This window comes from Maniola hyperantus, chromosome 2 (assembly GCF_902806685.2).
Source record: "Maniola hyperantus chromosome 2, iAphHyp1.2, whole genome shotgun sequence".
NCBI lineage: Eukaryota > Metazoa > Arthropoda > Insecta > Lepidoptera > Nymphalidae > Maniola > Maniola hyperantus.
Window position 1 is genome coordinate 6,359,157 of NC_048537.1, and position 27,944 is coordinate 6,387,100.

Below are 27,944 nucleotides of genomic sequence, written 5' to 3' on the forward strand. Positions count from 1 at the left end.
TGAACATTTGTGTTTGTGATTATTATTATTTATAAGTGAAATTTCAACAATTCAGGTCAATTTTAATACTGAAAACTCTAAATAGTAAAAACAAAGTCACAATCCACATTTGTTTGTGTATTCGCTTATTAACTTAAAACTTCTTAGTGGATTCATTTTTAAGATAGAAGCAGTCTAATTTGAAAGGTATAGGGCAGTTCTATGTGACATTGGGGCCGATTCTCTTGTACACAATCTCAAAACTAAACTAAATTAACATATATAAATCTAGTGCTATCCTTTTCTGCAAGCAATAGAATAAAAATAATAAAAATGAAAGGGATAGCAATAGATGTAGATGTGCCATTTTAGTTTAGTTTAAGAGATTGTGTACAACAGAATTAGCCACATTCTACTGGAATACTAAACTGCTTGGTAGCACATCATTGTCCGTAGAGTGGTGCTACAAGCCAGATGGCTAAAGTCTCCCACCGAAAAAAAAATTATAAATCCCCAAATTACTCATGCCAGGAACCAAACCCAGGACTTCCCACTTATAAGACCACAACGCTCATCACTGTGCCAGGAAGGTTCTCAAAAACCGGGTAAGTGGATCTGCATACCAATTTCAACTTATCATCAACATTGAGAAAATTACAGTTTATACAATAGGTACAGTAGTAGTTTGTAAAATCACATCAAATCAATTAAATAGGCAAGTCTACAATTGGGAAACCGGGCAAGCCAGCAAGTATAAAATGACAAGTAATTATTCTTCTTGAATTCTCAGAGATGGTGACATGAGTAGGTGGAGCAGAGCATTCACCTACACTTGTCCTGCATATTCTTCTTAAAGGGTTTTGTGTATATTGTACGAGAACTTCAGAGCAGTCCATAAGTTTAGCGTTACATACCCTACATAAGGGTGCATTTAACTCTTGCAATACCTACTAATAATATATTTAGGTAAGTAGGTATAAATTCTGGCATCTAACATTAAATTAAAATGCAATAAATCTTACAAAAAGTTTCAACATAAATGCTGGACAGTAAAAATGTGTAAACTACTTACCTGTTTGAACACCACTCATTGTTTGCAGAAAAAGTTTCAGTCTTCAATATTTATAACTTTTCAATTTAAATAAAATTCAGCACGAAGTTGTAAAGGTCTATTTACTATTGAAAATATGAATTCCAGGATAAATAATTAAGGTGTCTTGCTATTCGAGGACTTACAGCCACAGAGTACATTATATATACAGCAGGGCGATTGTCTAAAACCTGCATCAATCATTATTACAATCTCAATTGTTCTGATTAGCTGAATTTGTGCGATTCTTGTTGGAACAATGCATTGTGGCCAATAGTGAGCGAGCATTAACCAATCAGAGATGATTGCGATCGTGACATTGTAGCTGTCAAAGAACCGCGCAGGGTATAGAGACGTCAGCTAATCTTTCGTAGTGGCGCCATCTGTTTCTAATTGCAGTAACTATTGTATGTAATTTATTTTTAATTTTTTCCGGCCTTGGATACTAGTTTTTTAAGGTCAACTATATAGCTATACGTATAACAGGTATAACACGTGTGCAGGTTTGATTCATATATTATTTTTATAGGTAGTGACTTCAAAGAAAATACGAATCAAAAATTATAATCCCGCTTAGGTACACGTCGCAATATGGCAGAAATTAAGTCTTATTCTTAGTTCGGCCGCATTATTTATTATTTTATACATTGAAAGAAGTACTTTCAGTACTAAAAGTTGAGGTAATAAAACAAAACCCGTAATTTATTATTTAAAACTAAATTTTCTTTTTTTCTTTACACATCATTTTTGTACTGCATTCTCTATAGGTATTAGGTTATGTTGAATTTAGCATGAATAATTTATAAGTGAATATCCCAGCAGTACACTTGAATGGATGGATCACGGATGCAGTAACACTGCGTAAAAAAAAATGTGGCACAAACATGGATGTCAAGGTTGCTATAGTACCCTTATTATAAATGCAAAAGTGTGTTTGTTTGTTGGTTTGTCCTCTAATCAAGTCGCAACGTGCAACGGATTGACGTGATTTTTTGCATGGGTATAATATACCCATAGACTATACATATAGTCTATGGGTATAGATAAAGACCTACAGTCCATGCCAATAGAATTGAAAACTAACAATAACAAATATGGCAGTACTGATCACGTGACTTTATTTTGAAATGACGTCTAGTGATGCGCTATTGCTGAACTATATCGGGAATGAACGATTGAACGAACTAACTCTGATGTAAAGAATTATTTGATTTTATGTACTTGCAAAACCTAAATAGTCCGAAATAAATGAAAACTTAAATCTACGAATTCTAATTATGACAAGAAATAAAAAAAAAATCTCATTTATGTTTTATTTTAGTGAAATAGAAGACCTTCAAAGTTTCATACAAGTTTTAAGTTCCTACATTATTACGTAAGACATTCTACTGCCTTACATTAAATTATAGGGTAGGTGGCTGTATGTGTCCAATACGTAATTCCAAAAACTAATGATTTTATGTATTTATAATGTAAGTAGGTACGTAGTGTAACTAGATACAGCCTATAGAAAGCTGTCCACTAGTACACTTGTAGCTCTATCGGTTCACGGCGGATCCTAATTGCGACGTTCCCAAACTTATACTACTTAATAGCATGGCTTGTAAGTAAAGAAGGCTGTGGATATTTAAGTTTGTCTTTCTGTCGCACTCTTTACTATTCTATAATTTACTAGCTGATCCCATTTAGGTTTTAAACATCCCGTGGGAACTTTTGATTTTCCAGGACAAAAAGTAACCTATCCGTAGTAGCCCGTCCCCGTGATGCAAGATATCTGAGTGCCAAATTACGTAAAAACATTTAAACGCATGATTCTTTAAAAATTCTAAAATAAAATATAGCCTATGTCACTCAAGAATAATGTAACTTTCTATTGGTGAAAGAATTTTCAAAATCGGTTCAGAAGTTCCAAAGATTACCCCCTACAAACAAACTTAACGACATTACCTCTTATAATATTAATAGTATGGAGTATAGATTTTGCTGTATAATTTTTATTTAAATAAAATATTATTACGTAAAAGCAACATGAAACAGCATTATATATCTTTTAATGGGTTGGTATACAACGCTATATTAAAATAACTTGATTTAAATAACTCGATTTGTTTTCGATTTTGAACGAATTATCGATGTGTACGGACACTCACTTTCATTCATTTTTAGTCTGTGGTTGCAATGTCGTCCCTGCGCAGCTCTATAGAAATTAAAGAATGCAAACGTCAAAACTTGCAAAGATATTTTTTCTGTGGTTGTGAATTCTTGTTTTCATTTAGTTTTTATTAAAATTTTTGCTTAAATCATGGATAAATTGAATGAACATTACGTGTATATTTTACTTAAGATGTTGTTCGTAGACCAGAAGGCGTTTGTGCGTGTTTTTAACTGTTTTATCATCGTGAAAAGTATTAACGAAGTTACGTGTTAGCGAAAAGGTATCTTTGTGATTGTTATTTTTCAATTCGATTGGCCCGGACTGTAGAGAGTGAAATAGGCTACTTTTTATCCCGGAAAATCAAAGAATTCCCTGAGTGTTTTTAAAAACCTAATTCCACGCGGATGAAGTCGCGGGCTTGCTAGTAGCATAGGAGTAATAGTGTCCTGTGGCTAGTAGCACCTAGTAGTAAGTAAAACTTTTTGAGTCGTAGAGATCTTCTTCTTCTTCTTAATTTGCATAATGGGAAGTCGTAGAGATACCAGACTACAGTGTGACAAGGCTCTCTTGCCACTTGATTGACATTGACAGGGGGGCGCTATTGGAGAACAAAGGCTTAGAATATTCAAACAAGAACAAAGGGGACACTTGACGGCACCGTTAGTTCCGATTTCGCCACGCGCCAAGATAGCCTTGTCGCACCGTAATTTATTTTTTGACAAAACGCCATCTAGTTCTAATTGCACAAACTAAAATTATGGAGATTTTTTATACTAAACAACATTAGTTCTATCTGTTAAGACCCTGCTTACAGCTCAGAAATCACCGACCAGAAATAAAAACCAGAAACATTTCTTAGCAATCTCTCTCTGTCTCAGACTTAGAACCACAGAGTACTTTTTTTTTTTTTAATTTATTTTACGGCCCTGGATAACAGTCCTTTAAGGCCTACAGAGTAGGTACTTTTTACATAAAGAAACTTAGAACTAAGACCGAAATACGTCACGTCAACAATGAACAATATGACAATGGCAACCACAGATCAAAGTTTTATGCATGTGATGGTTCTGGTTCAAACCTTGTTCAAACCATGTTCAAACCACCAAACCCATACCAAACCATACACAACATACACAACACAAGATACATGCAAGATAGGTACTAATACTTTTCTTTAAACTGGCTTTACGGCTAATGGCGGTACCACATGCTTGCGACGAACTCCTGAAAGGCCGGCAACGCATTGGCGGTTCCTCTCGTAATGAAAATTGCAAATATTCATGGGTGGCGGTAATCAAACATCAGGTTACTCGCCTGCTCGTTTTTGCTTGCAATTTTTACTAACAAAAACAGCACTATTTAAATTGTACCACCAGACACTTGCGACAAACAACATACGGCAACGGCGCGTGTTGAAAATCGGAACTAACGTTGCCGTCAAGTGTTCTTGTTTGAATATTCTCATTACTCTCCAACAGCGCCCCCCTGTCAATGTCATTTAAGTGCCAAGAGAGCCTTATCGCTCTGTAGGTACCTAGTGCAAAGAATTTGCATGACATGGTATTTATATGGAATATCACCATAATATGTATGGTATGGTATGGTATGCATGTATATGCATACCATACCATACCATACATATTATGGTGATATTATATTATGGAATTTATATACACGGTATGGCTACATTTGATTGGCTAATGGCTATTGCTATTGGCTCGTAGATAGAGTAATAAAGGTAGATGCAGGAACGTTTGCTTTCTCATTCGCACTAAAAAGAGAGCACAGATAAAGTTACTAATGTAATAAACAGAGACGCAGCTAACCTATTTTTGTCCCTTATCGTGTAACTGGTATTTTTCAAGAATGCATACAAGAAGTTGCAAAACAAACTTTGAGAATTCGTGGCGTAATTGTATTTCTCATGAGTTATTCGAATAATCGTCGATACCGCAAAGCCTTAAGACTAAGGTCTTCAATGAGTGTGTCCTACCTGTGATGACGTATGGAGCGGAAACGTGGACACTGACAGTTGGCCTCGTCCACAAACTTAAAGTCCACAGATTAATAGGGATACTACGTATCAGATGGCTCACGGGCAAACAAATTTTGACACCCTTGAAATGCAGCCCATGATTGGTCGATCATCTGTCAAACTCTATTTTGCTATTTCTCTACTAACCAATAAGATCAGATTATTTGAGCCAATAGCTTAGCAAGATATTTTTTTAAATTGCCTCCTTTACGCGGCTCTGAATTCTAGTTTTGGATTTTAGAGGATTTTTTCCTGCAGCTTTAGCTTCTTGTATTTTGAACTTGTTTTATTACCTAAAGGGTTTTTTACTTAAATAACCTAAATTAATCGATTCTAAAAATAAAAAACACATTTTATTTCAAGACATTTATTTATTTTCTTTTAAATCTTTTTTTAAATTTGTTATATGCATGTATATATATGTATATATCTTCTGAGTATTCTACTAATCTTCTTTTAGTAGATGGCAAGGGTTCTGAAAAATAACAGTTTGGTTAAGGTAAATTATCAACATTTTATTAAAATCAAAACATAAAAGAAATTTTGATGTATATATTACTAGACCTAACGACCTATTAGTAATATTATAATGAATATTGTTTCAAATAATAATAAATTATATTTTCTCACCTAAAAGCTCATTTTCACTTGCTGATTGTGATGTTTGCAGCTGTGTACAATAGTTGTGGTCATTATATATATTTTTGGAAGCATAATAATTATGATCAAGGTCAATCTTCTCTGATCCTGAAAGTAAATTAAATATTAATCATTTTAAAATTAAAGGCCAAAATTAGTGCTACGCAGTGGTAAGATGATTCAGGCATAAAGAAATACATTTTCTTCGGTTTGATTGTAAAATATATGCTAAAGAAGGTTGTGATACATTGGACAAAGCAACTGGACTGTGATTAGAGGAATGATATCAACAATATACAATACACAAAGCCATGAAAACTTACTAGTACAAATTTCTTCAGAATCATGCAGTGGAATGGATGGAGTACCACTGAGGATCTCAGATTGCAGGAACAAAGTAGGAAATGCTGTTACTGCAAGACGAGATTTTTGTGTCACAAAACGGTTTTCAAAGTGCGACACACTTGAGACTTATTTTTAAGATCTATTGTACTTTTACTTCGCAAAACATCATAATTTATATACTTAAGCCACTTTTTGAGTCTTTTCTCACACAGCACACTGGAAACTAATGTAATATAGCGTCTTTTCGCGTACTATTACAATCGGGAACACACACAGCACCACTAGAACAACAACTGATAACAAAATGGCGTCAGGCAGGTAGCAGGCAGTGAACGTGTGTTATTGTATCGTTCTGTGGCCGAATCTGTCAACTTCTATTTTGCTATTCGCATTTGTAAGGGAACGGAATTTGTATGGCCGTGAACCGCCCGTGTTAAAGTCGCTCAGCGTGCTATGGAGCAAGCTATGTTGAGTATCACTCTCAGGGATAACATCTGGAACGAGGAAATTCGCAGAAGAACAAAAGTGACCGACATAGCTCTAAGGATTAGCAAGCTAAAGTGGCAATGGGCAGGTCATGTCGGTCGCAGAAACGACGGCCCATGGGGCAGATGTGTTCTGGAGTGGAGACCGCGTACCGGTAAGCGCAGTGTGGGACGACCTCCAGCCCGTTGGACCGATGTCCTGAAGAAGGTGGTGGGGAGCGGTTGGATGAGGAAGACTGAGGACCGTGTTTGGTGGCGTGCTCTTGGAAAGGCCTATGTCCAGCAGTGGATGCAAACAGGCTGATGGATTGGATTGGATTGATGAGTTATTTACTTGTTTTCACATAAAAAATGTTTAATACAAATATTGTTGATCGGTTAATACAAATATTGACTACTAAACAATGGTAATAATTGTCGTGTTATTCATCGTTACGTCGTGCTATCGCTATCTCATACGCGGTTATACAGTCCTTACATCTACCTATTATTCTATCTACGTATTGGCTGGTATGTGCCTGTCAAAGAGTATATAATCACTACCACCGACCAGAAAAAAAAGATCACTACGTTTTAGGCTGTGGTTTTAGGTGCCTGTGGTCACCACCACATTGGTACTCTGTGCCCTGTTTATCAAACGTTACAAGTCTTGTATTACAAGCGTTTCTCTTGTAAATTTGTGCATTTTACAAGAATGCGTTTATCAAAACTACACTTGTAAACTACAAGCTACAAGTAATATCACATGTAATACAAGTGTTTTTCACACTTGTATTTGTGGTTTTGTTCATCAAAAATGCCTTTGTAGCTTGTAGCTTGTAACTTGTAACGAAAAAGTTGGAGAGCCTCCGTTGACTCTTAATTTATTTTACAAGTTGTATGCAAGTATGATAGAATAATTAAATTATCTAGTACCTAGTAGAAATAGGTAAAATAACTATAAAATAATTCAAAGGTGTAATTTTATTAAACTTATCAATGTTGCTCTTTTTAAATTTGACCAAAACGTGTCTCATATACATACGAGTATGCTGGCATAATTTTTTTCGGCAGATACAAGTCCAAGCGATTGACATAGCAATAGTATCTCTTTCCACTCTGCTATTTTTTGGTCTTTAGATAATTTATCAGTAAATGCGCCAAATAAAATATCTTTTTTATCACGAATTATTTAATTGAAGAATAATTGTAACTTTCGCATCAGATTTCGCCATTTTTTGCGGTGTAATTCGAATAGCGAAATTTTTTAAAGTCTATCTATTTTTCCAAATTTTAAGTCTAACCTTAATTCATGAAAAATAGTGTATTATTTTTAATTTAAACTTTTTGTTTGTTTAGGTACTTCCTGTTGGTGTACCGAAATAGAATAAATCAAAGTAGGTAGGTAAATAAAATAAGAAGCAATAGGTTTTACAAATAGGTAACACAAAATTAAATTATATGAAAAAAAGTTTTATTTTTAACAATAACTTGACTAGTTATGGTACCGTAATTGCTATTTTATCGACATTTATTACGGTTAAAAAATTATTTTGCAATTTAGCAAAAATAAAGTGTGTATAAATTAAAAATACAAGTTCTACAAGTCTTGTAAAATCCTACAAGTCTTGTGAAATTATTTGATAAACATAATTTACAAGAGTTTGTAAAAAGTTCTTGTAACTTGTAACTTGTGAGCTTGTAGACTTGTAATGTTTGATAAACAGGGCACTGGAGTAAATTTATTCTGTGTGATTGGTGATCAAGCTGGTCGGTGAAGGTGATTTGATTATCTGTGGCATCTGTGATCTGTGGTGATTATGGTTTGATTGAAAATTTACAAATACTTTCTTTCCAAAATCCGCAATTATTGTTATAATCATTGAGAGAAAATTTCTACACATAAGATTTAATTTAGAAGTTCTAAGTGGTAAGTATAAATTACGATGTATTTATTTATCCTGAATATATACTATTTTATCACAATAATGATTTCGGGATGACACTGCTATATTGACAAAACTTTTGATAAGAATATTGAAATTATTCGTACAATACATTATAGTATTCTCTTGTTAAAAACACAGATACGAAGCAGAAGCAAATCGACACCAAAGCTTTATCACAATGTCTTCAACCGCACTATTTGGAAACACCTCGGGTCTTGGTGGCAGTTCAGGGGGAAATAAACACTTGGTAGAGTTTCGGGCAGGCAGAATGACTCTTAAAGGTCGTATGGTTCATCCGGATAAAAGAAAGGGCTTATTGTATGTGTACCAAGGAGAAGATTCGTTGATGCATTTTTGTTGGAAAGACCGTACAACTGGCGAAGTAGAGGATGACCTTTTGATATTCCCTGATGATTGCGAATTTAAACGGGTTAACGAATGTACAACTGGGAGGGTGTATGTACTGAAATTCAAGTCATTCTCAAAGAAGTACTTCTTTTGGATGCAGGTTTGTTTGTTTTTTATTTATTTGTTTGTACCAATAATTAGGGTGGTTGTACCAGTCCCAAACCAGTGACCTGTAGTAGACCACTTATAAAACATAAAAAACACCAAAAAGTCTATACATTAGAATTTGTGCCACTATCTGTAGGTTTTTAGATTTAGGTTTTCACTTTGTCCACACATGACTTGTTTACTCACCATTCGGTCACTATTGCTATAAGGAGTGCTCAATACAAGGTAAAGTTCAATCTGCGAAGAGTGGAAAATGATCTCTCTGCGTTAGCTACACTGACTGGGGGAGTTGCTTTTTATTTTAAGGCATTGGATATAACCAATATCATCAGCCTATCGATTTGGATAGACCATGGAAGTGTGACGTCACAAGTCTATTAGGGTTGTGGGCATGCCCATCGTGCCCACTACGCTGGATCCGCCCTTGGCACAAATTCACAGTTTTCAGATTTATTCCTTTACTTGTGCTATAAGACCTACCTATCTAGCAAATTTCATGATTCTAGGTCAATGGGAAGAACCCTATAGGTTTTCTTGACAGACAGACATCAAAGTGATCCTATAAGGGTTCCTTTTGAAGTATGAAACCCTAAAATTAAAAACCGAATTAAAAATCAGAGTATAGTTTTAGTATATACCTACTGTCGGATGTTTCGCGTCGTTAAGTTGGTAGCGGAGTTAATTTTATTATTGCTCAGAATAGCCACAATATTATTGTTTATATTCAAAATTGACATTTCTGATTTTCTTATTTTTCGTTGTTCAAAACACGAAACTTTTTCGCGATAAATTCGATGGTACTTTTACTTTGGTGCGCAGCATATTACTTTGTTATGTGGATTGCTGTTATTTTTAAAGAAGTACAGTGTTTTTGCAAGTGAATCGCACTTTTCACACCAATATTGATTTATTTAGAGGAGACACTTCACAATACAACTTTATCACTTGACAGCAGGGATCAGAAAAACTAACCTAGCAATAACTTTTATCTAAATTTCACATTTTGGTTTTTGTTTGAAAATTTAATTTAAAATTAATTTTACAAAATGTCAAAAAATTTAATGTGTTAAAAATATTTCAGGAGCCAAAAACTGATAAGGACGATGAGTTATGCCGCCGCATCAATGAGGCTTTGAACAACCCACCGACGTCAGGCGAGCGCGGCGGCGGCGGCGGCAGCGGTGCCCAAGACGGAGAGCTGCAGAACCTGCTCAACAACATGTCGCAGCAACAACTTATGCAGCTGTTTGGAGGGGTCGGCCAGATTGGGGGACTGTCATCGCTCCTCGGCACCATGGGGTACTGAGCAATTACATTCTTATACACTGTTTTGGAGTAAATGAATTACTAGGTCAGAAGTCTGAACATAATATGTATGTGTGTTGATAGTTATTTACATGTGAAACTATTGTTAGTGATAAGGGAGCACTGTAACCTGACTGGTTGAAGTACTAAATGTGCCTACTTAATGTCTTCTCAAAACTAGCTTGACTATATCTATAGCTTAGCTTAGTGCATCACGTTCACAGCAAGCATCGGAAATATAATAATGTGAAGCATATCATACTGGTTGCATCCTCGCAAATACCTGGTGGTCCAGAATAACATAGTTTTATAATATGTGCAGCAACCTTATATAGTTTGTCATGTTTAGCAATAACAGCAGCAGCGGTACGGGCGGCAGTCGCCAGTCCAGCAGCAGCAACAGCAGCTCCCGCGGCGGCTCGGCCCCGCGCACCACGGAGTCAACCACTCGCACGCCGGCGCGTCCGCGCTACCCGGCCGCGCCTGCCGTCGCCGCCGCTCCCGCCGCCGCGCCCGCCGCCACTCCCGCTGCCGCCACCGCACCGGCTCCTGCCGCCGCCACGCCCGCGCCTACCCCCGCCTCCGCCGCCACCGCCGCCTCGGCAGCCGCTACTCCTCGTGGTAAGAACGTTTGTCAGAGCATATAGCAAGGAGTTAAATAATATTGGAAACTGAAACATTAGTTCATTTAATTATATTAATATTTAATTAATTTCTTTAAACCCTTTTATTTTTATTTTTGTTATATCTATTATGCTCGCGACTTGTTCACGCCACTTGGCCACACAAATTTCAAACCCCTATTAGAGCTTGAATTTTCAATAATCCTTTCTTAACGGATGTCTATGTCATAACAGCTATATAATCCGTCCAGTAGTTTGAGCTGTGTGTTTATAGATCAGTCAGTCAGCTTTTATTTTTATATTTAGACATATGATATTGGATTTGTCATGTCATGAAGCCTGCGATGCTAAGGCAAATAAAAATGAATGAGGGTGGTAGTTCAAAGGAATCAATAGCCTATCCCTATTTTTAGTTCCTACCCTATTTTTGTCCGGTAGAAATAGTAAAGTATCACAATTGTGGCAGGCGGGCAGATTGTCCTGTCGGACCTGCAGCGCTACTTCTCGGCGCTGGGCACGGCGCCAGAGGGCGAGGGCGGCGAGGCGCGCGTGGACCTGGGCGCGGCGCTGGCGGCGCCCGACGTGCTGAGCACGGCCAGCGAGCCGCCGCACGCGCAGCGTCTGGCGCCGTTGCTGCCGCCCGCGCCCGCCGCCGCCGCCACCGCCGCCGCAGCCACCGCCGCCGCGGACGATGTAAGGACCACCCTGCTCTCACCGCAGTTTGCCCAGGTGAACCCTCGCGCCTCCCGCCCCAGTGCATGCGAGCGGCCACACTAACTCGAAATGACTACCCCCATACTATTCAGCTAGTTTCTCTCTCTCTCTCTCTCTCTCTTTAACATAACATTACATTACAATGGTGTCAGGAACATTCGTTTTTGTAACACACTCGAAGTTCTACCATTCTCCATTACAAAAATGTGGCAAGTAATGCTTGGCTGGATGTGTTCACAGATGTGACACTCAAATCCGAGCTGATCCAAGTGAATACTCCTGGTCCGTTTATACCTTAAGCCTTTCAAAAGCGCTAAGAAAATCAATAGACTCTGGTTTAAAACGCCGGATAGCGCTAGAACAAAAGATAGAGAGATAGGGCTACTAAAGATCAATAATTTGTGTGTCTCCCGAAAACTGAAGAATATCTTAAAATTTCGAATTTTTAAATGTCATACTAAAGAATAGTAAAACTAAGAACGCCGTCTTGCCGCATAGCGCCGCGCGCAGGCAGCGCTACACCCTCGCTGAGGCCGCTCAATTAGTTCATCGATCGAAATTATATGGATTTACAAAGCAGCGCTGCAGCCGCGTTGCTCCGCGCGGCAGTTGCGGCAAATTTGAGGGCGCCCTAACAAAACATTTGCCCATTCACACGGGAAATCAATCTTCAACTCCGACGAAACATCTTTTTCGCGTACCTACACTTCTTCACACAGTGCAAAATCTCGTTTGGCTGACACTCACTGTTGTTTATGCACAGTTGTATAGTCCGCGACAGGATGAGATGGCAATCGGGGTATGAGGCGGGGGGACGCCCCGCACACCCGCACGTCACCCGCGCTCAATACCGGGTTAGCGCGGGGGCTGTGCGGGTGTGCGGGGCGTTCCCTCCCCGATTGCCATCTCGAGACTGTCGCGTACTATCGGAATACCGTAAAATGCCAATTACAACAATTGCGATTATCGCAATGAAAATGAAAATGAAAATCTTTTTTATTCGTATAAACTTTTACAAGTGCTTACGAATAGTCGGATGCATCTACCACTAATGTGACAATCACTATTTTCGGTGCTAGTCGCCAGTGTTCAACGGCGACGCCGCCACCTGTATATACTCTTTGCCGCCGCTACTAGAAACTTAGCTACTAACCCGAATGGTTGCCTCTGTTACTATAAAAGTGATTGGAACACTAATTTTCCCATGTGTGCATGTGCCTTTTGGCTCTTCAACCGATTCAATTGCAATGAAATTACAGGCGGCAAATCAGTTTTCGTCAGCCCTGACCTCGGGGCAAATGGGTCCAGTGGTGTCGCAGTTCGGTCTGCCGGCCGATGTGACTGCTGCCGCCAACACTGGCGACATGCAGGCATTTTTCAAGGCCTTAGAAAGCGCTTCGTCGGGCTCCGAAGGCAACAAGTCACAGGACGCTGACAAGAAGAAGGAAAAGCCGCAAGACGACAAAAATGACAAAGACGATGACGCTGGAATGTCACTCGATTAAAATGTAAACTTGTGAAAGAATATTATTATTATCTGTAATTGTTTCGATTTCTAACTTTAATATACTACAGAAGAAAGCATAATCTAAATATATTAAAGGAAAAGGTGACTGACTGACTGATCTATCAACGCACAGCTCAAACTACTGGACGGATCGGGCTAAAATTTGGCATGCAGATAGCTATTATGACATAGGTATCCGCTAAGAAAGGATTTTTGAAACTTCAACCCCTAAGGGGGTGAAATAGGGGTTTGAAATTTGTGTAGTCCACGCGGACGAAGTCGCGAGCATACGCTAGTGTTTAATATATGTAATAACACTAACATGGCCTACAGCGAACTAAAGGCACTTTCGAAAAAATGACTCGAGAACAATACAAGTCTAATGAAATAAAATTAATTGAACTAAAAGACACTTACTTTTACAGATATTTACTATGTTTTATATACAAAAACTTCAACTGCCTTATTTGAAAATAATGGAATTATTTCTGTATCCATTTCAGTGTTTATTTGGTTAGGTAATACATATTGGGGCCGATTCTCTTGTACACAATCTCTAAACTAAACTAAATTAACAAGTCTAAATCTAGCCGCAAGCAACATTATGAAAGGGATAGCAATAGATTTAGACGTGCCATTTTAGTTTAGTTTAGAGATCGTGCACAACGGAATTAGCCACATTATTTAACTATGTTTAAATTGCATGTCGTAACTTTGAGGTTTCTTTTTACTAGGAATAGGCAATTCCCCCTTAAAGGAAAAACTCGTCATTAAAAGAATAATAATATTATGTAACCTTTACTTATTCTTTGTTTAATTAATAAGGTTGATTATGAAAATAAACACCTACGAATAACTTCCATTTGGACTTTTTAAAAGCATAAAATCCCTCTTTCTGATTAGATATTTATATTTTAGAGGGTTACCTATTCCATAGAGTATAGACGACAATGAATTATTCTGAATGATAATGAAACTCGTATTGAATTGCACTGAGAAATATATAAAGATAGGGAAATTGACGATTCCTTGATATGGGATCAAAACAATCACCTTGGGATAAAGAATTATTAAAATCGATACAGATTTAACGTACAGAAAAATACTTGTGTATACATTATTTCATTTACTTTAGATGATGTTTTCAACGTAAGTTTCTCTACTCTATTTCCCGTTAACCTTCCTAAATTTAGAGTAAGGCCATTATTAAAATGCGCATATTTGTAAGTTTTTAGTTTCTATTTATTAGAGTTTGCACTTGTGAACTTTTAAAGTAATATACCTACCCACTAAAAGTTTATATAAAGTACAAACTCATTTTATCATCGTAAATTCAATATGGCCTACTGCAAAATGGCGAAAATGTTTTTAATGTTCCGTACATATAGGAACCCTTATAGTTTCGCCATGTCCGTCCGTCCGTCCGTCCGTCCTCGGTTAATCTCAGAGACTTATATTGATTATTATTGTACCTACGTATATATGAGTTGCATATTAATGTATATTATAGGTTTATTGTATTTGTGATTGATCGTAATCCTATTCGTTTCATTTAGTTAAGATTGATTTATTGGTATACTAGTTGACCCAGCAAACTTTTGACTACGGAACCTACACTGCGCGTGGCCCGCCACGCACTTGGCCGGTTTAAATTTTTTTTAATTTATAGACTAGCCCTTAGCTGCAATCAGACCTGGTGGTAAGTGATTATGCAGCGTAAGATAGAGCGCGCTTGCCTAGAAGATGCCTAAAATTGGGAGGGAAAAACTTATGCTGGAAAGGTGTTCCAAATCTTAGCGGTTCGAATTAAACATGAATTAAACGAACGCGGCGTAATACGTACGCTTCGTACGTATCCGTGGAATTTCGAATAGACTACGTACGGGTGCACTCTCACGCCTCAAACGCCTTTGAATATTTCTGAAATGATCGTGAATTCGCTGGCGATTAGATAAGTATTCGTTAGTAATTTCTAATCTGCGATTTCATAATAATGTATGTGTATATTCAGTATTTGGTTAAGGAATACCGGTAGAGCATCTTGTATTACATCGTGGTTCATAATGATGTCAGTGATAATTGGCTACCTTACTACGTTTGACAAACCCGGATTTCACATTAGGTAGGGTTGCCACCTGTCCAAACAGAATGTTTAAATGTTGTTATTTTACAGTTTAACTTGCGACTCCATTGAAACTAAGAATAGGAATGACTTTTCGCCTAAAGCTCATTTCGCACTACGGGATATAAATTATATTATAGTCCGGTGAAAAGACATTCAAGGTTACAAATATTCACATAGGGAAATTGGTACGAATGCTGGGAGGACCAATATAGAAATGAAATGTGTAAGTCCCCATCGATTTATATTGATGTTTCCAACATTCGTACCCTTGAATTTCAATTTTGACCGGACTATAATATAATTTACATCCCGTAGTCTAAAATGAGCTTTATTAGGATTATGTAACCTATTTTCCGCTATATTATGACAGCTTAGCTGGTGATATATATTTTTATTAATTAAATATTACGTAGGTACTTACCTACACACAATTTATAAATTCTGTTATTTTTAATGCAAGGTAGGTATGCAAATTATATTCCTTGCCAACCGTATTTTTAGTGATGGTTGACATAGATATATCATTGACTTTCTCATGTGAACTTTTATTACTAAGTAGGCATCTATAGGTTGGTTAAGCTTGAAAGTCTTCTGCAGCAATGCTTTAGGTACAATAAAATTGTTGGTAGGCAATCTGCAAAATACATATTCTCGAATACTGACCTAACGTATAATTGAACACCGATGCGTATTGAGTATTGAAATTAGAAAATTGAGATGGTAAGTAATTTTTATTAATACAAGAAACTAATATATCTACATGCGAATGGATATTGTATGTGCTGTGCCCAATAAAACAGTCATAAGTAAGTATCCAATTTTAAAGGCAACCCTAAATTAAGATCAGCTCTGGCAGGTTGTCGGATCTGGCTTGGGTTGCGTCGCGCGTGACCTCGAGAGGAGGCGACGAGCGGGGAGCGAGGCGCTGGGGAATCCTTCTGGCGCCAGACCGGCAACGGCGTCTGCCCGCGCCCCGCACCTGCACCCCGCGCCGCGTCCCACCACCGCTCACTCGAAATAGATGCACGGTGATTTACGCCTCAGCCGTATGAGTGTAAATATACAGCTTGCCTGCCCTATCTTGGCATGTCCGCTCGCTTTCCCGCCGCCCGACCCCGCGTGCCTCGATCCGTCAGCTGCCGCCCGCGCCACGCCGCCATCGCTCCCCGCTCAACATGTACCTAGCAGTGTATCGCGATCGCGAGCGAATAATTGCGACTCGCGACCTACCACGTCCCCAACAGAATGCATGCGTGGAACGTTGTGACGTAGTCGTTTATTGTGAACAAAGCGTAACGACGCAGACTATATCACGGGCAAGATGATGTTGGCTTTCGAGTTTTCCCAATAGCTCCACAGCTCGAGTAAGTACAGACCTAATATTGTTTTACACATAACATATCTGTTAGGTACATTACTTACCTAATCAGTTAATTACTAATAATTATGACTAAGTAATTGATAATGGAAAACTCAACAAAAACTAATATAGGCAGGTACCTAGTAGGTAGTAGGTACCCACTTGCCTAATTTATCATGCCAATAAATGTAAGGTAGCCGTAACGTTAGCGTGAATCCACTGGACCGAGATGATGGGATCATTATTCATTATCATCACCTACTCATATATAATTATTAAGTAACTATGTGAAAGTGTGTTGGTTTGTCCTTCAACCACGCCGCAACGGATAGAAAGTACCACCCGCCCGGTTCACTGTGTAGGGTGTAGTACGCAGTAAACCATTTTCCTATTTTGAAAAAAAAAAAAAAAAAAGTGACCAAGTATAGTAAGTACCTATGCAAAAACCTAGTATGTGGGTTTAAACTTCATTAAATTTCCTAGCGTTTGTTGCAATTTGTGCACTATAGATCACTATTCATCATCATTCATTGTTGCAACCCCAACCCTAGCTACGTCCAGCTCTAAAAAATGGTGTTTGGCTATGTCCGGCTTTTAGGGCATAATTTCCGGCCTTAGGTATAACTAGCTGACCCGCCCCGGCTTCGCTCGGGTGGAGTATTTCGGACTGGGAGTGTCATCGTGAAGCCGTTGCTTGATACCTAAAATATCAATTCACTATCAGAAATTCTAAAATTCCCACGATTTAGGACTTTAGTACTTTGCAGCATCAGGATTGAGGAGTTAGGATCCGAAGTTCAATGATGTAGCCTATGCTTGGTACCTAAATTAATTTTGCATCATCCGCAGTTACTGAAACATTATAGTTTAGGAGTGCTGTACCCTACATCATCAGGGTTGAGGAGTTGGGACTTGAAGTCTGAGAATAAAGTCGTTGCTTAGTACCTACAATATGAATTCACTATGAACACTTCCTGAATCTTGATAACACAGGCGGGCAGTAACCCTGTAGCATCAGGATTAAGGAATTGAATCCAGATTTTTTATGTCACCACCCCGAATACTTTTTTTGTTGATTTAAAAAAAAATGCAAATAGGTCCAGAAACCTCGAAAAAATCGATGTAGAAAAAAGAACCACCTCCTTTTTGACAGTCGGTTAAAAACCGATGACCTTGAAATATTTACGGAACAATCTTTAAAATATCCCCTTTCTAACAAAAAAAGAATGAATGAAATCGGACTATGCGTTAATGAATTACAACTCAGTATACATTTTAACTTTCATTCCCCATGCTGAATTTCGGGATAAAAAGTATTCTATATTCTTCCTCATAGTATGACCTCAAATTGTACCTAGTTTCATTGGAATCCATTCAGTAGTTACAGCGTGATGCGCGGCCGTGATACAGACAGACAGACAGACAGACAGACAGACAAAAATGAAAAAAAATTACAGTTTTAGGTTCAGTATCGATTATAGAGTGCCCTCGAAAAAAAATTTTCAAAATATCTTCAATGTACAGAATTTGACCTGTTACAGTTTTATTATAAGTATTGATTGATAAAGGGCCGAGTCCGGCTTTGTTAATATTATACGGCCTGACGACCCTATCAGGAGGCACAAAACTCCTTATAACGATACCATCAATGGACATTGACATAAAATTAAAGTGGCTGTAACCTGTTCTCATTCTACGTATGCGTTATAATGCCGGACTGGATTACATGAGTACCTACATGACGCATCAGAGAGAATGTGAGTTTTACAAAAATGGGAAATAAGATTTCTTATGTACTGATTTGCAAGTTATAAAAATTGCTTCCTTGATTCTTATTGAATAGGTACTCGATTAAGATTTAGGTTAGGTACCTATGCTAGTCAATATTGCTATTGCTCTGGAGTTCCAGACAAAATATTTAAAAATCTCTGATCTATTCGGTAACTTCCTCTGGTTTCAAAAGAACTTATTTTGAAAGACTGAAATGTGCGAAAACTTGAGTTGAGGGCGAATACAAATACTGAAAACGGTGACTTGAAAATACAAATTTGCTACTCAGACCGAACAGTGTTTAAATTAAATTATTATGCGAAAAAATCTATTTTTGCGACAAGCACACATAATTATAATATTCAAAATTTTGCAATATTTTATTTCAAGAGTACTACATCCATACATCATAACTGAAACGATAATTTTTCAAATACCATGTTGGGCAATGAACCAACTGGTGTGCAGTCAACAGAATGTCAAGCCATCGCTACATTTAAACTTAGTTAGGAATATTACCCAATATAATTAGAATATAAAAAAAATCTAATCTAACCTAACTAGATTTTGACAAATATAGGAGAGATTTACATTTGTCAAAAATAAGATGGAATCACTACCCATATTATAAATGCGAAAGTGTGTTTATTTGCTGGTTTGTCCTTCAATCACGTCGCAACAGAGCAACGGATCGACGTGATTTTTTGCATGATTTTTATTATATCCCTTTCAAAACTTCGCTATTTGCCCAACGTTTTATTTTAATTCATTTAGCTAAGTCTGTCTTTTCTTTTTTTCAGTAATTTGCTATGAATTTGTAATAATATTCTACAGAGGCCCTAAAAATGAAGCTCATGAGATTTCGGATGCAATTGACGAAAGATAAAAAACAACAGACAAGTAGGTAATTTTTGTGTAATGTCTGATCGATGTAACTTTCCTATGCCTGTGCAAAGAGCGAGAGCGCCTCTACAACAAATATAAGAATCAATGTGTGTTTTGAAGCGGCAAGATTGTTCAGTTTCAATTTAACCGTCAATTCATATTCAAGAGCGTTCATTATCGGGCCAGTGCTGGCACTGGCGCTGGCGCAGTGGCTGGGCGAACGTGTCTGCGGCAAAAAGCGCCCACAGAGGACCGGTTCACTCGTCCCACAGGTTCTTGTGCCCCTCTCCTTCATTCATCACGTCTACTTCATATTATACCTACCATACATACTTTTAGTAGGTACCATACGTAACTACCACGGGTCTATCCCCATAATTGCATCATATTTATGATTGAATTTTATTATTAACCGGATGATGCCTGAAGTTGTGTTTGTGACTACCTGTTACGTCCGCGTGCTAGGTTTTTTAAAAATCCCGGGGGAACTTAGATGCAAGCTATCTCTAGCTTTATTAAAATTGGTTAAACGGATGGGCTATAAAAAGGTAGCAGACAAATACGTGCTTACTATACGTACCTATGTATTTATACTTAATATTAATTTAATTTTAGACAAAATCGTAAACCAGAAGAAATATAATAATTGTAAGTATATTAGGTATGTTCATGACGTACCTAGCGTGTAGAATACATAACACTAAGATGCCGTCCAAGATGAAAGCGTTTAGAAACCAATAGACACGATTTAAGAATACATACAAGGAGAAAATAATGTTAGTAAGTAAATAGATAAATAAAAAATCATTTATTTGGACCAAGATCAAGATCATATTTTTGTTAGTAATGATGACACACAGCTTAAAACTAATGTTATAATCTTAAAACTATTTACTTGATCTTAAAACTACTTAAATGGAACGGTATTTTTTGGAGCAGGATAGTTTTCTTGCCACTAAACTGGAGAAGAACAGTAGGTAAGTAATTAATTATATGACCTAGTAGGTATATCTACCTACTATTTTAATAACTTTGATGTAACCATAAATTATTTAAGTAGGAATGGAGTAGGTATTTCAGACTGCAGCTGGCAACAGTTACAATATACTTATTACCTATATGAAATACATAGCTCGAACGAACGTCATTACAACAGAGTAAGAGAAGGCAGGTGTGTAGCGCACCTCGCCTGGTTACCTACCTACTTACTGGTTTAGTAACTTTGGCGAGCCAAAAGTCAATGTGCTATTTATTGCATTCGCTTTTCGATCTCACACTAACAACAGTGTAAGCCATTATAATGGTCTTGTAACGAGATAATTTTAGTGTATATCTAAACTCTGGATATTTTAATGTCTAATTTTCAACTAAGAAACCCATTGATGTTGGAAGAGGCAGTGTGTTATCTTATTCAAAGTCAAATGATTTATTCAAAATAGGTAATAAATTACTCTTATTGATTGTCTGGTATAGTGTTAGATTTGTAAGATAATATAGTGGTGATAATTATAACGCAAACTTAAAACTAAAGCGACGAGGGTTCCAAACGCGCCCAGGTCTGAGAAGAGCCCACAACAAACTCAGCCGGGTATTCTTTTTATTATCACCACTTTACAAAATTATTGAAACTTATTAGAACTATCACAAAGTCGTTAAGCAACTCATTCCCAAGCTTGCTTATCATTTAAATAATCCTTTACATTGTAATAGGATTTTTCAATTAGTTTACGTTTTATGAAAACTTTGAACTTGTTGAGAGACATCTCCAATATGTCTTCTGGAAGCTTATTATAGATAGATAAGATATTCTAGCAAGAAACCCCATCAATTCAAATTTCAAACGCAACGTTTCAAACCGTGATAGGCAATTCTGTTGTATAAAATCCCCAAACTAAATTGACAGGTTAAATCTAGTGTTAGACTTTTGCGTGCTTTTGCGCAGGGGATATTATGAAAGGGATAGCAATACATTTTTTACCGGTCAGTTTTAGTTTAGTTTAGAAATTTTGTACAACTCTACTGTCTAACTACTACCTATTTCATACCTCGAATCTCGAAATTCGCACCAATAAATAGATGGACATGGCTGTCCAAGCCACTGATGGGCCTTGTATTTTTATTTTTAGGGTTCCGTACCTCAAAAGGAAAAAGGAACCCTTATAGGATCACTTTGATCGGATAAGGGATCCGAATCACGGACTTTGATTGATGTCCGTCTGTCTGTCGTGTCTGTCAAGAAAACCTATAGGGTACTTCTCGTTAACCTACAATCATGAAATTTGGCAGGTAGGTATGTCTTATAGCACAAGTAAAGGAATAAATCCGAAAACAGTGGATATGTGGTCAGGTACATCAAACAAAAAAAAATGTGTTAATGAACAAATATTAATTATTTTTATTTTCAAAGTAAGATAACTATACCAAGTACCTGTATATTCTAAAACAGATTTCTATTTATTTTTATGCATAATAGTTTTTGATTAATCGTGCAAAATGTTGAAAAAATACGTCTGTAGTACGGAACCCTCGGTACGCGAGTCTGACTCGCACTTGGCCGGTTTTATTAAACCCCCACATTCTTCACGGCATCCTACCGGAACGCTAAATCGCTTGACGGCACGGCTCTGCCGGTAGGGTGGTAACTAACCACGGCTGAAGCCTCCCACCAAACCAGACCAGCAATTTAGAAATTATAAAATTTCAAACCCATGCCGAGAATCGAACCCGGGACCTCCCACAAATTTAAGACAACAGCGCTTACCACTGCGCCAGGGCGGTCGTAAAAAAAAACCAGTCTTAGAGTCGCTTTCTTCGCGCGTTCTTACCGCGAACTTATAATAAAACTGTGATTAAATAAAACACCAAACTTTAGAAAGCTTAGCCTTAGCTAGGCCTTAGATTAAAAAAAATCATTTAAGCTCTAGGCAATACGGGTTGCTTAAACATTTCTTCGGTAAGTTTTCAACGATTTGTTTATCTTTCAAGTTGGCTGAGAAAAATTTATCATATTCATACTTATAAAACGAGTACCACCTACCTAGGAACCTAGGTAGGTATGCCTGGAGTGAAATTATAATTCTGCTTATGTAAAATAAATAATTAATTATGCAAGTGTCTTACAGGTCAACGGTAACACAATGTAGAGCGACCCTTATTGAATTTACTTGTTCACGTCATCATTACGGTCGTTGCCGCGTTGACGTCCACCCAAATAAGAATAATTAAATCACCTCATGTAGGTATACATAAATATGTTTAGATTATCAAGTACACTTGGTACACTTTTTTATTATCAAAATTGTTATCAGTTCGCGGTTTGCCTACTTACTAATCTTAGGATTGCTATCTTCAAGCTGTACAAAGCGCGACGACACAGATTTAACGGCAGGACTTCACAATAATTATTAACCTACGCGTAATACGCATGTACGAACAAGGAACTGTATGAAGCACATTATTATCATAATCAGTGCCTTGTACTTATTATAACTTTTAGGAGCCGCGTTGGACACGCTAGCGACGCTCGTTAGGGATTGCAAATCTTAAGACAATATGATCATGATCAGAGACCTTACCTGTAGTCTCTAGGTACCAACCTACCCACTACACTCTAGAATACTAGACGTAGGTACAGTATGTGATCATAAAGATGCTAATACGTTTTTGGCAAACAGAAAGTCTGATCTTGCATACGGTCTATTTTGCAAAGAACTCGTAGAAAATTTTAGAATGATTTATTACTTATTAACAGGCACCAAATTAGCTTTATTCTAACATTTATTCCCAATTCACCAACCAAATTTTTCCAAGCCAGTTATTTCCTCTCGTGCAAAAGATCTTAGCTGTTTGCGTTCTCTTATGACTCATGATGCAATGTGTTTGATCTGACGACATCACCTTGTTATTTCTAAACGTCACTGAATATTTTAGGCATAATTTATTATCGATTCAAGCATAGCACCACTGCCAAATCTTAAAATATTTTTAGTTTTTCCTTCTCAGGTTTTTTATGAGATATTATATTATGACCAAGCGTTCATTAGGAAGTTGAAGGAGTTGTGCGTCGTCGTTGTCTCAACCAATAGACGTCTTCTGTTGTTGTTGTTGTTGCAAAGAATTGACTTTGCAATTGTGCATTATAAGGTCTACATCTCCTGAGGATGCTCCGGTGTCAGGGCGAAACGTGCGTCGAGTGTGTTTTAGGATTTGTGTGGTGCTGCGTGGTGGTGGTGCGGGTGCGTATTGCTTGCCTGGTAGCTGCTTTTTCCTGCATGGTTAGCAATGGGAGGGCGGGCGGTGCATTTCGCATGCTGCATGTTGCATCATACAGATTCGAACAGTTTCAGCGGATTATAGCAATTGCTAGCTATTTAAAGCTTTTGGTTCATTGTAATTTATTGTTATCCGATTAAATAAATGAATTGAATTGAATTTATCACTTTAAGATCAATTTAAGACACTTTTCAAAAAAGGGTAAAACACCCTATTAAGTACCTAGTAGGTCTACCCATGGGGTCCTTTCAAGACATTTTTATCTTCAACTTTTAAGTAAATACCTACTGCCCATTTAACTATAATAGAAGCAATGATATTAGAAGAATTTTTCTTCTAATATCATTGAATAGAAGATAGATACCGAGGTATGGTACCTATCATCCTATTCACAAGGGTCACTATGGCAACGAACGCTAGGCCCGTGGGCGCCGCGCCGCCGCGCCGCGCCGTCCGGGAGGTCACATAGATAAAGATACAATAACGATGCTATGCGTGTGCGTAATCCCAGCAGAATAATGTTGAACTTCTTGATTTTAGTTTGGTAGATTTTTAGTGCTTAACGTCGTATAATTGTGTGTGGAAATCTTAAATTTGTGTGTCCACTGTCGAACCATTAATCAGTAGCAATAATCCCAGATAATTGTTTTTAAAAATGCCTTTATTATCTAGGAATTTGCATATCCAATGCCTGGTAAATAAGTTCAGTTAAGTAGGTAATTATTAAAATTAGTCACCGTTGTTTTCACAACAATGTGGTTCGTTTAATCTAAGGGGTTAAAATAACGTTTTGGTCGATGGTTTTACAAGGTCGTAAGTCCAGAACATCCAGAAAAGGTTACCGAATTGCCTAATAATGGCTAAAATGTAATGGAATCCCTTTTATTTGATAGGTCCCCCAAACGATGGGTTTAATTTTTTTTTTAATTCCATACGAAAAACGATGTGGTCATATAAGAATACGTACAGCTAACAGAAGTGAAATCGCGTTCCTCATATTATTATTATTATTTTGCAAAAGAAATTCCCCTTGTAAGACGCGGTAGTGGGAAGCGAGCGAAGTTCTTGGAAATATCGGAATGGTAAATATGAAAAAGTTTGTAACCCGAGGCGGCGGGAGGTGGTGTGGTGGCTGGCGCGTGCTCGAGGGGATTCCGAGAATCGTAATACCGGTTCAACACAACTGACGGCTCCCCGGCCACGGCTGTGTTTGTGAGTTGTGACTGCGCCGACGCAAAGCCGATAGCTCTGTCCTTGTCTATGGGTCTTGCTTAGAAATATTATAACTGAGCAGTCTTAGTAGGACATTACGTAATAAAGTAGCGTTTACGCAAGTTTAGGTATTAACATTTTTTGTGCGATTTCCGCTTTTTAGGGTTCCGTAGTAAACGAGGAACCCTTATAGTTTCGCCATGTCCGTCCGTCCGTCCGTCCTCGGTTAATCTCAGAGACTATTGGTGCTAGAAATCTGTAATTTGGCATGGGTATAATTAATATTAATCACGCCGACAAAGTGGTGAAGTAAAATTGTGATAAATATATTTTTTTTAGGGTAGCTCCCCTACATGTAAAGTGGGGATGAACTTTTTTTTCTCGTCTACCCCATAGTGTGGGGTATCGTTGAATAGGTCCTTTGAAAATACTGTGTGTGTAGGAACATCATTTTTCGATTTCTAGATCCGTTTGTAAAATATGATGTTTTAAAGTGCTAATTTTTATTAGAGTCGAGCCCTCTATCAGCCAAATGGTAGTATATAGGAACGTGAAAAAATTCACAGCAGTAGTATGTATAGTCAATTTTAAAGGAGAATTATCATTGCTAAGTAGGGTTAACAGATTAAGGAGTTATATCTGTTTTTCAAGGTTAATTGTAACTACGGAACGGGAACCCTACACTGCGCGTGGCCCGCCACGCACTTGGCCAGTTTACCTTTTTTATTTATAATTTTAACAAAAAGACGGATGCGTCATTATGGCTTTTTACGCGTAGTAGGTACCTACCTATGTTAAACAATTCGATTTATACCTAATACACTAGCTGATGCCCGCGACTTTGATTTTCCGCGATAAAAAGTCTGGCCTATGTCACTCTCCAGGTTTTTAACTAAGAAATTAGTTAATACCTAATCGTTGCAGCTAGGAACTGAGGACAAACCTCTGTGGTTTTTTCGGTGTCTAACTAGGTAAATAAAAGGCAAAAGTGTTTTTTGAATAAGATGAATCAGTGTATCCTTATTGCGGGCACACCTACAGACAGATAGATTAAATAAATTGGTAGGTAGGTACCTACCTACTATACTTAAATGTCTGGGATAGGCTGATGCAATAAGTAGGTAAGTATATGATGATATGAAATGTATTAAGTGGAAAGACCCACCAATCCAACCATCACTGCAGACACCGATAGACAGAGGCCATTTCTAGAGCAAGCCATGAAAACGATCCTCTGCCTTCATCATCCACCCGCTTGCCGCCAACTTCTTGAGATCATCGGTCGTCTATTGATGAGTTTTTAAAACATGCAAAAATAAAACTGGGTGTCTACTTTTGCAAAACAACGGAAGCAAGCATAAATAAAAGCTTAACGATTTTAGTAATCCGTTTAAAAAAAAATTGTTGGCAGTTGGCTACTTGGCTGCCAACATTTCAAACCAATAAGCAAAATTTAAATATTTTGACACAAAACAACCTGTCTGGTGTATAATTTTATAAACTTCTCGGAATTTTGAAACTTTTAGTCATTCAAGTCAAGTTACGCCTATCTAAGCCACAGAACATTTTTATAAATGATTAGGGACAACATTGTTTCTAATGCGCTAAAAAGATGTAAGTACAAAATTATAACCAGCTGGTTGTTTTGATCATGTTTGTTAACACTAATTCAACAATTGAAAGCATCAAGGTAGAATTTAGTCATCGAAGAAGTTGTAACAATTACTAAAAGAGCAACTGAAGCATTACGTAATAGAGCCGGAAAAGCAAATTAGATACTCGGTATGATCAAATTATATGAGCTAGGAGTTATGTAGAAGGGTTTACGAAAACGTGGCAGGCCAAAGGAAACGGAACGAATGCTTCCACCTTAGAAGCAGAATCGAAAGCGTTAACTTGGATTATACATACCAAACATGTCCGCAGCTCAGCAGGCCGATTCGGAACACTTCGATAACATAATTATCGATCGATTCGGTAAGTTGTCGTACGATAAGATGTATTTTCAATTCAGAATAACCGTATCGACAGTAAAGTTGTCGAAACCGAAACCGAATTGAACTTACGTAGATATCGTACGATTACGACTATCAAACGCACAACAACTTAATCGAATAAGATTATCCGAACGTCCGATAATTTTGGATGATTACTTATCGAAAGCTACAGGGCATCGGATATCCTACGTACCGCGTTAGATACTGCTATTTCATTAAAAAAATGTATGTGCCACAATTTTAAGGAGTCTTAAGAAGATGAAATGAGGACTATACAAGTCTTCTGAGACTTTAATAATTATGCAAAAATAAAAAATCGGTCAAGTGCGAATCAGACTCACACACGAAGGGTTCCGTGGAATGGTAGGAAACTTCCGTCCCATCGTACAAGAGTTTTTATTTATTTTTAATTTTCATATCGACCATTTTGAAATTTTTATTATTTGTTGTAAAGTGGCAATAGAAATACACATTCAAGGAAAATTCAACTCTCTACCTATTATAGTTCACGAGATACAGACCGCTGAAAGACGGACGGACTGTGGAGTAATAAAATTCCGTTGGCACCCTTCGGGTACAGAACTCTAAAAACCGCCCGAAAAAATTTAAAATTCAAACTTAAAATGAAAAAAAAATTATAATAAACAAAAATATCAAACTTATTCTAGAACATAAAAATTACAGATCGAAAATAAACTTAAAATTGATTGACAGATGTTTGACATATGTGTGGTATTTTCGAGGATAGCTTTAATAAGAACTTAAAACTGTAGTAGTAACTATATTTCGATGTTTTTCTTTTGAAATCAACAATTTATTAGGTTATCATTTTAAATAATGACTTTAGTTGCCTTCAAGATGATTAAACGTAATTTATTAATGCTTAACATGAATTTAAAAACAAGTAAAATTTTGGTAAAATAGCATACTTTGTAAATGCTCATGTAATCGCACTGTATTTTATCGATAACGATACCGTAACCGACATCGAATCGTATCCTT

General features: G+C 37.3%; 2 protein-coding genes and 1 long non-coding RNA gene across 5 annotated transcripts in view; 2 read left to right on the plus strand and 1 right to left on the minus strand.

Annotated features, from left to right (window-relative positions):
- Positions 1 to 3,483: 3,483 nt before the first annotated feature.
- Positions 3,484 to 14,183, plus strand: Rpn13 (regulatory particle non-ATPase 13). Of its 3 annotated transcripts, none has more exons than XM_069502819.1 (6): positions 3,484 to 3,504; positions 8,795 to 9,164; positions 10,254 to 10,471; positions 10,827 to 11,098; positions 11,567 to 11,829; positions 13,074 to 14,183. In XM_069502819.1, exons 2-6 carry the CDS (start codon positions 8,835 to 8,837, stop codon positions 13,317 to 13,319), a joined length of 1,329 nt encoding a protein of 442 aa, XP_069358920.1. In that variant the 5' UTR covers positions 3,484 to 3,504; positions 8,795 to 8,834; the 3' UTR covers positions 13,320 to 14,183. The 3 variants fall into 3 exon arrangements, with proteins under 3 accessions (XP_069358920.1, XP_069358916.1, XP_069358925.1); XM_069502815.1 differs by lacking the exon at positions 3,484 to 3,504 and adding an exon at positions 8,437 to 8,637; XM_069502824.1 differs by lacking the exon at positions 3,484 to 3,504 and adding an exon at positions 8,440 to 8,637 and having other exon boundaries at positions 11,567 to 11,793.
- On the minus strand, positions 5,287 to 6,552 carry LOC138403221 (uncharacterized). Its single transcript, XR_011237505.1, has 3 exons — positions 6,222 to 6,552; positions 5,890 to 6,006; positions 5,287 to 5,734 (listed from the first exon to the last, which is right to left on the minus strand). It is a non-coding gene; the product is annotated as an uncharacterized lncRNA (long non-coding RNA).
- Positions 14,184 to 16,624: 2,441 nt separating the features above from the next.
- shn (schnurri) overlaps positions 16,625 to 27,944 on the plus strand; it is a 33,759-nt gene continuing 22,439 nt past the window's right edge. Inside the window, exon 1 of the mRNA XM_069502937.1 lies at positions 16,625 to 16,810. The gene's annotated coding sequence lies outside the window, so the exon portion shown is untranslated. The remainder of the gene's footprint in view (positions 16,811 to 27,944) is intronic.

Bases quoted from the DNA above. Each gene is read 5' to 3' on its own strand.
- Rpn13 (XM_069502819.1), top strand. From the start codon at position 8,835: ATGTCTTCAACCGCACTATTTGGAAACACCTCGGGTCTTGGTGGCAGT. The intron at 9,165-10,253 runs GTTTGTTTGTTT...AAAATATTTCAG, and splicing joins AGTACTTCTTTTGGATGCAG to GAGCCAAAAACTGATAAGGA. The intron at 11,099-11,566 runs GTAAGAACGTTT...CAATTGTGGCAG, and splicing joins GGCAGCCGCTACTCCTCGTG to GCGGGCAGATTGTCCTGTCG.